At 46.6% G+C, this 12,533-nt stretch overlaps 1 protein-coding gene across 2 annotated transcripts in view; it reads left to right on the top strand.

Moving 5' to 3' along the window:
- Positions 1-9,969, top strand: part of fndc5a (fibronectin type III domain containing 5a) — a gene marked incomplete at both ends in the record, with an annotated part of 20,477 nt that extends 10,508 nt beyond the window's left edge. The window contains 5 exons of one of the 2 annotated variants that reach the window (XM_079217092.1): positions 3,748-3,863; positions 4,659-4,857; positions 8,176-8,265; positions 9,392-9,525; positions 9,910-9,969. In XM_079217092.1, the coding sequence (XP_079073218.1) occupies positions 3,748-3,863; positions 4,659-4,857; positions 8,176-8,265; positions 9,392-9,525; positions 9,910-9,969 (599 nt within the window). The remainder of the gene's footprint in view (positions 1-3,747; positions 3,864-4,658; positions 4,858-8,175; positions 8,266-9,391; positions 9,526-9,909) is intronic. The other variant, XM_079217091.1, reaches the window with a different exon arrangement.
- Between the last annotated feature and the right edge of the window lie 2,564 nt (positions 9,970-12,533).

The raw sequence follows: 12,533 nt of genomic DNA, 5'->3' as shown, positions 1-12,533 counted from the left end.
ACAGAAATAACAGCGTCTGTATTCCCATTTCAGAAACAGTGATTATATTCAATCGGGCACACACACTTATTCTGTTAGGTGTGTGTCGGGTTCACACACAGCCCAGTCGAGCCGTTTGAAGACTCACTCTGCAAAGGAAGATCAGTGAGCGTGTCTTCTGTGGCTCTGCAGGAGCCTCTGTCGAGCCCTGTGTGGCTGTGGCTAAGTGGCTAGCATGCCTGTGGCTAAGTGGCTAGCATGCCTGTGGCTAAGTGGCTAGCATGCCTGTGGCTAAGTGGTTAGCATGTTGGTGGTTCGCGCTCCGGCCCCGGCTCCGCTAGTCCATGTCGATGTGTCCTTGAGCAAGACACTTAATGCTCCCCGTTGCTGTGTCTGCGGTGTATAGATCATGCATGTGATGAATGAAATTAAAATTAATGTTTGTACTTTTGGTTCAATTCTTCTACGCTGGTGTGGAAGCTGTTGGAGGGTTGATCTCTGTCTGCTGAGTCATGAAAGTGAAGTATCGTGTGATGCAACGCATTACTGTCGCTGCTGAGTAACTTAAGTAATGGAATCAGTCGAATCGGACCCGAAGTAAAAGACAAGAATGAAGCATTGTTCTCTCGTCTGGACCAAATAAACCAAACCACAGATGTGACAGTCGGGACGCCTCAGCCTCTGCTGCACCGATGTTTTATTATTTTTATCTATTTATTTGTGTCTGGTTGTCACACGTCTCCAGTCCCCCTGCCTTATGAAAGTGCAATAGTAAATCACTCTTTTATTTACAGCTCTCGTCAGATCGGGACAGGGAGAAATAAAACATAGACATTTTCAGTTTTTTTTTTGCAGCTTAACGTTCACCTCTCTTCTGTGTGCTTTGAGAGAGAATGAGTTTGATTTGTGAATTCTTCAGTCCCATCATCTTCAGTCCCCTCAGGACAGAGTAAACAGAAGCAAAGCCACTTCAGACACCAGACGCCCAGCTGATCAAGAGATGCAGCGCGTCTCCATCCTGTCATCTGCCGTTAGTCGGGCCGTCCATCAAAGCGCTCGGCGGCGGGCGGAGACGTCACGCGCCAGGCCCTCCCGGAGGCGGAGAGCTACCTCTGAACGTACAGCACGCCGCCCGCGTGGATGTGCTGCAGCGGCCCATCGTCCTGTGATTACCGGCTGCGTGATTTGTGCCCGTCGAAGGGCAAGCGAGCGTTAACCCGCTCAATAGCCCATTGACTGCGTTTGGTGGGCTGAATTAGATTTACATCCCATTGGAGACGGAGGAGAGTGACCACCTCTCCTCGGCCCTCTTCGTCTCGCTCTCGGTCCTGCTTCACACTACAGATATCAATCCGTCCCCAAGCTCTGTCCATAAGAAATAAGGCCCCCATCACCATTATATTAATGTTCTTTATCACTTTGTGTTGTGTTTATTTCCCTTTCTGTTGAGAAGATAACTGAGGCGTTGGTTAGCTTTGAGGCTCTGCTGGCCTTTCAATGTCATTTATTAATGCTTGTGAAGTAGATAGTCCTCACTTCAGATGAGGTCACACAAAATACTTAATTAATACTTAAACCTTTTCAGCACCAAGCTGTTGTTAGGCTTCTGCTCGAAAATGTCATACCCAAACAAAAAGGGTGTATCTCTGCAACCACTAGGGCTATTTGAATACTTTTGGTGTTATAATAAACAAGAATAATGTGAGATATTGTTCAGATGTGTAAATATCAGTCTATATGTTACTGGTTAAGAGTAAATGAAGATGACACACAGCAACAATTTTAAGTTTTCAGGTCCACCTAAAAAAAATCCCTTTCAGGATGATTATTTCTTTGAAATGATGCAGCAGTAAGGTCTGGAGCGCTCCCAAATCACAACACAACATGTGAACATTATCTCTGCAAAGTTTGACTTTGAAAAAGTGAAGCAGAACAAAGTTAGAGAGGTTTAGTACAGAGAACATTCAGGCGAGAACTCAGTAAAAAACAAAGTTTAGCAACAATGCTTTTTATACTTTTATGATTATCTTTCTTTCTGTTTGAGTTTTTTGTTGACTGGCTTATGGATTCTTGTAGCAAAGGCTTTGATGTTTGATTTGATGTGCAACATCAATATTTTCTTGTGATTTATATGTTTTCTTTGCAATACAAAGAAAAATAACCATATATGGTTCTATGGTGTTGAATTGCAGAATTAAAACATGTTTATAAAGCACATGTTAGCCATTAGTGCATCATCTATAAGTCCTTAATAATTGGTTTGCAATATATTTTACTTGATTTACAAATGGGGAATCCATCATTTATAAAGTATGAAAACCCAATCATGAAACGCATAATAGTCAAGCTTATTAATCAAGAATTAAACATTTATTACTGTGTTTATGAATTGCATACTAATGCATTACTAATGAGTGTTCATGTTGGAACAATGCTTTATAAATTATGAACTAAGTGTTTACTAATGCTAAATAGTGTGTAGTAAAAGTGTTTTCCAAAATACGAATTGTATATGAAATTAAAATCCCTAAAACTCAATAATAACGAATGTCTAATTGCGAATGTCCTCATTCACACGATAACACGATTCAATCTTAGTTGGTCACAGGTCCTAATTAATATGGAGCGTCGTCAAACCAACAGGCTCTATTGATTGATTGATTATTCCCTGGCCTTTCTTTTAGAAACTCCTCATTTCAGGACCTCAGTTAATGAAGTTTAATCAGCGGCTCGGGCCTCAAAACGAAAAAACAAAGTAGACGTTGGTCGTCATGACGTTCACATGATGCTCTGATGCTTCTCCAGCTGCCGATTGTCACACCTGTACTGCAAGGCAATGATCTCAATGAGCCGTGAGTCTGGAGCAACACGTACAGTAATTAGAGAACACACACACACACACACACACACACGGTCTCACACTTCATCATCTCACGGAACACAGTCATTATTGTTTTCACACTCGGATTCAGAACTTAAAAAAACATTTCAAAACATTGAAGCAGGTCAGTGGACACATTTTAATGAGGACTTTCATTCGGTTTAACTACGAACACATTGTTTTAAGCAGAAATACTTTTATTCTGGCATCATCATTGTTGTTGGTCTGGAATTAAAAAGCTCTTTCTGCCTTTGAAATACTGCAGTATTGTCCCTATGTGTTTTAGAGGGACTGAACCAAATGTCAAATAGGAGCTTTTCCATCAAAGTTATTTGATGTTTGAATAGTTTAAAATCTCTGCAGCAATTAGGTCTGCTCAGCCGACAGACAGAAAAGGATAAAACCAGGGTGTGCTATGGAAAGATTTCATTATTTCTCCCTGGCACAGTTATGGTTGGTTCACCTCTTATTGGCTCATGGTCCAGTGGGTTTGAGCTGCTCTGTCTTGAAGACTCTCTTCATCTTTTTAAACTGTGTTATTAGAAGTCTGCGCAACACGGAAAAGGAACGTTTTCGGAAATGTGTGTGCTGAATGTCCAGAAGATAAAAGCCTGCTAGCTGCACTTAGCTAATTCATTATGTCACCATGGAAACGCACTCACGATGAAGAACAATATTCACCATCTTAGTTTAGCCAACATTTGCTCAGTCGAAACACAAAGTGCAGCTGGGGCTGATGGGAAGCTGCAGGTCTGCAATCCATCCGATCCAAACTTGTTTTAACAGAATTTATACTTTCTAAAACTTTATTTCAACACTCTCTCTCTCTCTCTCTCTCTCTCTCTCTCTCTCTCTCTCTCTCTCTCTCTCTCTCTCTCCGTTTACAGATAGCTTGTCGCCTCCTGTCAATGTGACCATCAAGGCGGTGAAAGCTAGCTCTGCTGTGGTGACATGGGACATCCCCGAGGGAGACCCCGTTATTGGCTTTGCCATCACACAGCAGGTGAGCAGCGCGCACACAGACGTATAAGTAAACAACGGGGTGGATGGAGAGAACACACACACATACACACACACATACACACGCACACACTACCCTTGCTCGGAGTCAGAGTGCATTATGGGAATCATCACAAGACGCTGTCAGACTGCCTGTCTGCTCTCTGACACTCACCGCTCCGTGATGGGGGTGAAACCTGATATTATTGTCTGCCACCGTGCTCACAGAAACACACAAACTCCCGCACACACACATTATTCAGGTTCACACACACACACACACACAGACATTTAAAGCATCTACTTGACAAGCGTGACTGAACGCACACAAAACACACATACACGGTGCAGAGGATATATATATATATATATATATGAATATGTAATACATGAAGCTGCAGCCGGCACCTGAAAGCACCTTGCTCTTTCCCCTTGCTTCATGCTAAGCTAGGCTAACCAACCCCGGGCTCCAGCTCCATATTCACCGTTCAGACACAAGAGTGGTTTCAATCTTCCCATCTGTCTCTCGGCAAGAAAGTCAAATAAAACGTATCATTTCCTAAAATATTGAAGTCTGACTTGTAAACAGCAGCTTAGCTCTCCGTGTTAAAATATGCTAGTGTACTTTTCATTCAGCCAGAACCACTCTCTGTCCTTTTAGCTCTGCCCGAAACACTTAAGTTGTGCCATAATGCCACACCAGAAGGCCTCTTGAGCGTTCCTCCAGCTGGATAATTGTGTGATTATACTTCTGGACACAACCGTCACCGTGCTCTCCCGTGTCCCACATTCCCAACAGAAGAAAGACGTGCGCATGCTGCGATTCATCCAGGAAGTCAACACCACCACGCGCTCCTGTGCATTATGGGACTTGGAGGAAGAGACAGACTACATTGTGCATGTCCAGTCCATCAGCATGTCTGGGACGAGCCCGCTGAGCGAACCGCTGCGCTTCCGAACGCCCAAGGAGGCCGAGACTCAGGCCTCTAAGAGTAAAGGTAACGTGGCACACACACACACACACACACACACACACACACACACACACACAATGTCCAATCTTTATGCTAAGCTAAATTAGCCAGCTGCTGGCAGTGACTTCATATTTACCCAACACACGAGTGGTAGCAATCAAAATAAGAGTTTTTCCTCTAAAATGAGCAGCCCTGCCACTGTTTCCCAGCATGCACCTGCTTTACAAAGCAAGTGTCCACAGAGAGGGCTGTGATTCATCCTCCCTCGCTCCTACGACCACAACAACTCCACAGCTCAGCGCTGCACGTCCCTCTCTGTCTCGTTTGCACCGCCCGCTCAAGGATGTCTGTTTAATTAGACGAGCTATGTCGGCGCGACGAGCCCTTTTGATGACAGATGACAGATGACAGATGACAGATGTTGCTCGTGTCAACACTTTGTAAATCAGTGGAAAATCACGAGAAGTCAGGATCCACGACACGGCGTCAAAGCGGATGCTCGTTTTTCCCGTAAGAGCCCAGCAGGGATTTGTTCAAATCCACCAGGACAAGTTGGGCTTTTATACTGACGAGCTTTAGTTTCATTACAGCCGGGACAGCTCATCCTTCTGCACATTGATGATGACAAAAGTGCTGAGTGGTTATTGGAAAGGATTGGTGTGCACAATGAGGCAAAAAAGAGGAACGTAGTTTGTCTTTCAGAGCAGATCATTGTCAGGGAGAGAATCTGTCAGTACAGATGGTCGTCCATTGTCCCGATTTGACAGGCGGACCTCTCCGGGACGGAAAGTTTTTAACAACTGCTCTGCCCTTTTGTTGTTCCATATCATGCTGATCACAGTGTGAAGAGCAAAGGATGAGCCTGAAATGCTGGATTATTACATCTTTCATCTACTTTCCCCTTTAACAATGGGTTGAAGAATCAGGAGATCAAAGGAAGCGAGATAGATGGGGGGGGAGGGGCAGATAGTGCCTGACGGAGAGGAGAAGAAGGAGAAGAAATCACAGAGGATGCAATCAATTAAAACCCGCAATGTGGGTGTTTGCACAGATGTCCATGTGCAGAGTGCTCCGGACCACCAGACACTGAAACATGGTCAATCAAAAGGCTCCTCGGTCTCCTCAGATCTGAGAAACGAAGAACTTTCTCCCGCCGGCCCGCAGGAAAACTCCCCTAAAACCAGGAGGAAGGAAACATTCCTTTTGGCTGCAGCTAAATACTGAGAGATATCTCCCCAGACAGCATCCCTCCTCCGCTCTGCTACGTCCCGTCGGATGAACAAAGCTTCTTTTACACTTTGTAGCCGCTAAGAAGACAGAGGAAGACTCCGATATGGCTCTACACGCCTGAAAGGAAAAGCTCAACATTTTGGGAAATAAACCTTTCGTGCGCTGTCGTTCCCCCAGTGAGATGATAGGAGGGATCTGCAGCTCGGCATAAAGGATGGAAACAACCGCAGGGTCTTACTGTAGCGACCGCTGAACACACAGACTTTTGTTTTGTGGGAATGTGGAGACTTGAAGTGCAATGTACACATTGCAATTGAAAGTGACAGATGCTAATATCTTTAAACTTATTAAATAGGCCAAAGAACAATAAAGAAATACATTAATTTATGAGAACAATAATTACTGTTGGAATGTAGAGAAACTGTGGGACATGCAGTTGTTTTTAAATAAATAAAATATGAACTTAACATATGAAAGAACAGCTGAATGTATTAAACATGGAAAGGTCAAGGCTCAAACTTCCCAAAATGACCTCTTTAAAAGATGCAGTTTACGTAATGGAGGTCACAACCGTCAAAGGATATTCTTTCAACGGCAAATTGTTTTGTGAAAGTCGTGAAGACGACACAGAAACGAGGGTCAACCGTGCGTATAGTGATCTCCATCTGTTGGAGTTTCGGGTTTAAATATGAAAAACTGAATTATAAAAAGCGACAAAACAGCAGGGGAGGCACGCTTTAGATCAAGTTCCTGTACGGTTGCCTCGTCTGAAGGAAGCCTGCCGACGTGGGACAGAGAAAAGAAGCGCTCCTGATATTGATCCTGATGGTCATATGACTTCAAAGACCACGATGGGATTTAATTGAGGCTGCGGGAGAATGGATCCCGAGCGCTCTGATTAACTCTTTGCATCGCTTTACCTCTCCATCAGCGCTGAAGTACGAAGGATCCCCAGAGGCCTCGAGGAAGCCAAAGGCTATTCTCGTTAAAAATATGACCATGAAGTCGTTTTGTAATGAAACAGTTAAAGCAATAATAGCATGTTTAGTCAGGGAACGAGTGGAGCAGGATTGAATCCTTTCCTTCTCTACATTATTCATATTTTCTTTGGGCGCCCCCATTGATTTGGAAAATAAATACAACACCCTTCCCCCAAATATCTCAAACTACAGCACAGAGTGGCTGCAACTAAAGCTACTACATACAGAACAGTGCTAACAGTGCTAACAGTGCTAACAGTATTAACCTGAGGCTCAACAGAGAGACTCTAAAAGGCACACAGAGCTAAAGTCCTATGCAATAGTCCCCTGATGCTGTATTAATGCTGTGAATTTTGCATCTTTAGTCCACGAAAGAAGCAGAAGAAGAAGCATTAAGATGCCGACATCTCATTTAAACTGTGCTACATTCACGGAGATGTTTAATAATATTAGCAATTTGTTTCTCAAAACTATATTGTTCCTATCAGCTAGAAAAATGAAGCCCTGAAACCGAATGATTGCCGTTCAGTCCCTTAAAAAGAAGAAATGGACGTCAGTAGTTGTTTACTGTTCGGTATCTGAACGTCAAACTCCAAACCTTCTTCTCTGATCTCTCCACGTCTACGGAGGAGGTCGATGCAAAGCTTTTGAGCTTTGTGAGCTCGCTCTGCCATAGAGCGACCCGGCAATTCCTGGCTGACTTATTTGCCTCCAAGCTCAGCGTGCTTGAAGTGTCAGTCATTAGACCTCCAGTGAAAACCCAGAATGCACAGGAAACAGTTTTGCTGATATGTTGGGACACATTTTGCTGCTCAAAGCCAATTAGCTGCCCGTCTTGCCTCAAGGCGAGGAGACATTAGCACCTCGATGCCGGGATGCAAACACATTATGACGCTGAGCGTATGAAGGGGGAATTGAAAATTGTACTTCATTATGGGCTCTAATGAAGATCAGCAGCATGCAAACTTTGTTTTTTTTACATGACTAAATGTGTGGCGGGATAAATCACGATAATAATTGTTCATTTCTCTATTGTGTTTCTGTCATAATACAGAAGTTGACATTTTAAGTCAATCATAATCCGCTGCCACCGAGACAGTCAGTTAAACATGTCGCCCCTTGACTCCTCCAGACGAGGTGACGATGGAGGAAGTGGGCCAGTCCACCCAGCTGAGGGCGGGGGAGCTCATCATCATCGTGGTGGTGCTCATCATGTGGGCAGGTAAAGGAAACCAGGACCGCAGAGCGGCGTCTGTCCTGACCGCGCTCACCAGAACCAGAAAACACAAACGCAGGAGCGTTCATTTGTGTTTGACCTCTCCTCTCCCCTCATCTCCTCTCCTCTCCTCTCATCTCCCCTCTTCTTCTCTCCTCTCCCCTCATCTCCTCTCCTCTCCTCTCCTCTCCTCCCCTCTCCTCTCCTCTCCTCTCTTCTCCTCCCCTCTCCTCTCCTCTCCTCCCATCTCCTCTCCTCTCCTCTCCCCTCCTCCCCTCTCCTCTCCTCTCCTCCCATCTCCTCTCCTCTCCTCTCCTCCCATCTCCTCTCCTCTCCTCTCCTCCCATCTCCTCCCCTCTCCTCTCCTCTCCTCCCATCTCCTCTCCTCTCCTCTCCTCCCATCTCCTCTCCTCTCCCCTCCTCCCCTCTCCTCTCCTCTCCCCTCCTACCATCTCCTCTCCTCTCCCCTTCTCCCCTCTCCTCTCCTCTCCTCCCATCTCCTCTCCTCTCCTCCCCTCTCCTCTCCTCCCCTCTCCTCTCGTCTCGTCTCCTCTCCTCCCTTCTCCTCCCTTCTCCTCACCTCCCCTCTCCTCACCTCTCCTCTCCCCTCTCCTCTCCTCTCCTCCCTTCTCCTCCCTTCTCCTCACCTCCCCTCTCCTCCCTTCTCCTCACCTCCTCTCTCCTCACCTCTCCTCTCCCCTCTCCTCTCCTCTCCTCCCTTCTCCTCCCTTCTCCTCACCTCCCCTCTCCTCCCTTCTCCTCACCTCCTCTCTTCTCCTCTCTCCTCTCCCCTCTCCTCTCCTCTCCTCCCCTCTCCTCCCTTCTCCTCACCTCCCCTCTCCTCCCTTCTCCTCACCTCCCCTCTTCTCCCCTCTCCTCCCCTCTCCTCTCCTTCCCTCTCCTCTCCTCCCCTCTCCTCCCCTCCCCTCTCATCTCCTCTCCTCTCCTCCCCTCTCCTCTCATCTCCTCTCCTCTCCTCTCCTCCCCTCTCCTCCCCTCCCCTCTCCTCCCCTCTCCTCCCCTCTCCTCTCCTCTCCTCCCCTCTCCTCTCATCTCATCACCTCCCCTCTCCCCTCTCCCCTCTCCTTCCCTCCCCTCTCATCTCCCCCCTCCCCTCCCCTCTCCTCCCCAGGTGTGATCGCTCTCTTCTGTCGCCAGTACGACATAATCAAAGACAACGAGCCCAACAACAACAAGGACAAAGCCAAAAACTCCTCAGAGTGCAGCACACCTGAGCATCCGACGGGGGGGCTGTTGCGCAGTAAGGTATAACCCACCCCTCTCCTCCTCCCTCCCCAGGGTGCCTCCCCCACAGCGGCGCCGGGCAGGTGAATGATCCCGGCCACTAATGGACTTTCTTTTTCCACCGACACTTCATGCACAATCATGGCGTCAAACCTCGGCTTTAGCAGTGCTTCCACAGACACCACTATGTGCATGACTATGCAACATTCAGATAATAATTTGTACCCATTTCCTGTCTCCAAACCAGTGCAGAGAACACGTCTTTATCTCTCTTTGCTGCAGACATCAGTAAAACAAGCGCGTACAGAGGCATCCTCACGCTCATTGAAGAAGCTCATTGTTTGATTCCCGCGACTCCTCCAGCCTTTCTCAGACCTGTCGTCTTCCTCTCCTCTCCTCCCACAGTTTCCCAAGAACAACAACAACAACAATAGGATGCCATCCGTCAACATCATCGAGGTGTGACTGCCAGGACGCCTCCTCTTTACCCCAAAAAGTCCTTGTGTGTTCGCACAAACAAGCGGGCCCCCCTTTTTGAAGCCCGTCTGCTTCGTCAGGATGAGGCTGGGACTCATGGGCCCCTCGGCGACCGCTTGCTCTGCCCGTCGCCGAGGCCGCATGACTCCGGAGGGTCCGGAGGGTCCGGCGCCGCTCTGAGAGCAGAGTCTGCGGCGAGAGTTCAGAGCGCCACGGGGCAGCAGAGATTAGGCTCCGGCGGTGGAGAGACTGCAGATAAAAAATAAAAATAAACACCGGGACCAAAGCCCATGAACAGAGACCTTTTCATCCTCTCTCTCTCTCTCATTACACAACCACAGACGTGTCCCGTTAAAGCGTGGCTCTGAAATGCAACCACTTTATCCAAATTGTCGCCTGTACTTCAATCTAATCTCCACCCTCATGACCCTCCATACTATTCTGTTCTCCACGCTTTTCCAAATTGAAGATAAACACTCTCGATCATTCAAGTGTATTATTGATTTCCTTTAATTCTAACAAGGTGCCGCCAGAGCAGTTCTGTTTTTATGGTATCCTCCTCCCACTCCTTCGTTCTAGCGTGCTCATTTTTCCGCCCTCAGGGAATCCGGACGCCACCTCCTTCCTTAGAAGGCATCTCTGATCTGAACACACACATGCTTTCATCCTCCAACTTCTCTCATGCTTTCATTATGGATTTGTGAACTGTTACATTCCACGTCCAGGATCAGCCCTTTAGTATTCCCTCGTGTCTTTCTCTTTGAGGGGCGGGGAGTTTCAAAGCGTAATGTGATAGTGGACTTTAAAAAAAAAAAAGGGATCCGGACTCTAAGGAAGTGGCCTCTGCAGAGATCCTTCACATCAGCAATAACAGCCTTCAGTGAAGCAAGGACTCAAAATCGGGAGTCTGTTTCGTCCAAAACTCCACCTCCCAGCATGCAGTGTTCACATCCTGAGCCTCGTCTGCAGGTGATCCGTCTCCTGGACGATCAGAGCCAAATCGGCGCCGTTGTATAAACTGATAGGGAGCATCGACAAAATAAGATAACTTCTCATGGCGCCCAACCCTTATGACATCATGAACACACCTCACCCAGACAGAAGGGCTTCTATCAAGACTTTTTCACAAAGTCAACATCCGAGGAGACTGGTAAGGATAACTGGTAATGTTCACCGAGGGAATTTGTTTTGAGAAAGCAAATGATGTCTTTGGGATGATTCAAACTCAGTAGTACTGCCTTAAACACAATTATATCTCATGATTTAGGCCCTGTATCTCACATCGGTGTCATATTCGTTAGCTTTCACATAATATTCAAATATGTGTGTGAAGTTAAAGGAGATATTACGGACGAGCTGAGGTAAGTTTGAAAAAGCCGGAGGAAATAGTTGACATTGAATGTGTAAATATATTTTATATTTCATTCTTGTTTGGCGGTGTCCGCTTAGGGAGCGTGGAAAAAAGTATAGAATCCAAATGTAAAAGGGTAACCGCTACTGTTGGAAATGTAGGCGACTTGTTTTTGTCAATGCTCTTAAAGTCCTTTATTTCCTTTACTGTTCTATTTATATTACGTGACGCCGTTGCACTGTTTCTATGTGCAATAAGACATCATGGAGAAATGACCAACCGACACGCGTGTGCAGGCGCAGCCGTGTCACTCACACACACACACACACACACAGCCTGGGGTGAAGAGAGGCTGTCAGGAGACAGAGTGGGTAGAACGATGACTAATGCAGTGGCAGCCTCTCCCTCTCCCTCTCCTCCCTGGAAGCTCAAAACCTCCGATGAGCGCCAGTTTAGAGTCACAGGTTGGGAACTGGGGGAGAGAACGTGGCTCCTCTTGACCGACTGCTAGGACCAACTCGAAGAAGTGTGTGCTGCTGCTGCTTCATTAGTGATCAACACTAGACTGAAAAACTTCTGCAGCTGAAGGTTGAATCCCCCCCTCCCCCTCCCCGGGAACACTGCACCAGTAGCTGGCTCTACAATCGATAGGCATCCATCCACACAGCTACGGATAATGATGATTGTCTCCCCTGATGGTTTCTTGGAGCTAGTGCCATGTCTTAAGTGTGCCAACTATATCTTTCTTAGACGACACTCCCTGTAGGCATTTTCCAAGATTGACTTTCCTCCTCTCCCGTTGCTTAAATGAGGGGAAACTTAAGCGATCAGCTTTTGAAGCCGTTGTCACAGGAGTTCAGCTCGGAGCAGATCATCTCCAGGTCGAGGGCGGAAGGACAGAGGGAGCTGCACGGGTTTTTAATGTCATTTATAATAACGGTTAGATGAATAAAATTTGACTTAAAAACCAGAAACTGATTTGACTCTAAATGATGTTGCCCCTAAATACATTACTCCTTACTACCCATCTATCTAGTGCAGTTACACAACTACACCAAGGTCCATCATGCGGGTGAATTAGCGGAAGACATCTGTATCTAATAGAGTCCACAAACTAAACAAAACAAAGGTTATTGACAGCCGTGAGGACATCCGGCCGCTATCGGTGGTTTCCATAACCCCTCTCGACTAATGTAAGGAT

The sequence above is a fragment of the Taurulus bubalis genome (genome assembly GCF_910589615.1).
Source record: "Taurulus bubalis genome assembly, chromosome: 4".
Lineage (NCBI taxonomy): Eukaryota > Metazoa > Chordata > Actinopteri > Perciformes > Cottidae > Taurulus > Taurulus bubalis.
Note: the sequence above shows the minus strand (reverse complement) of the source record. Positions and strands in the feature narration are given on the sequence as shown.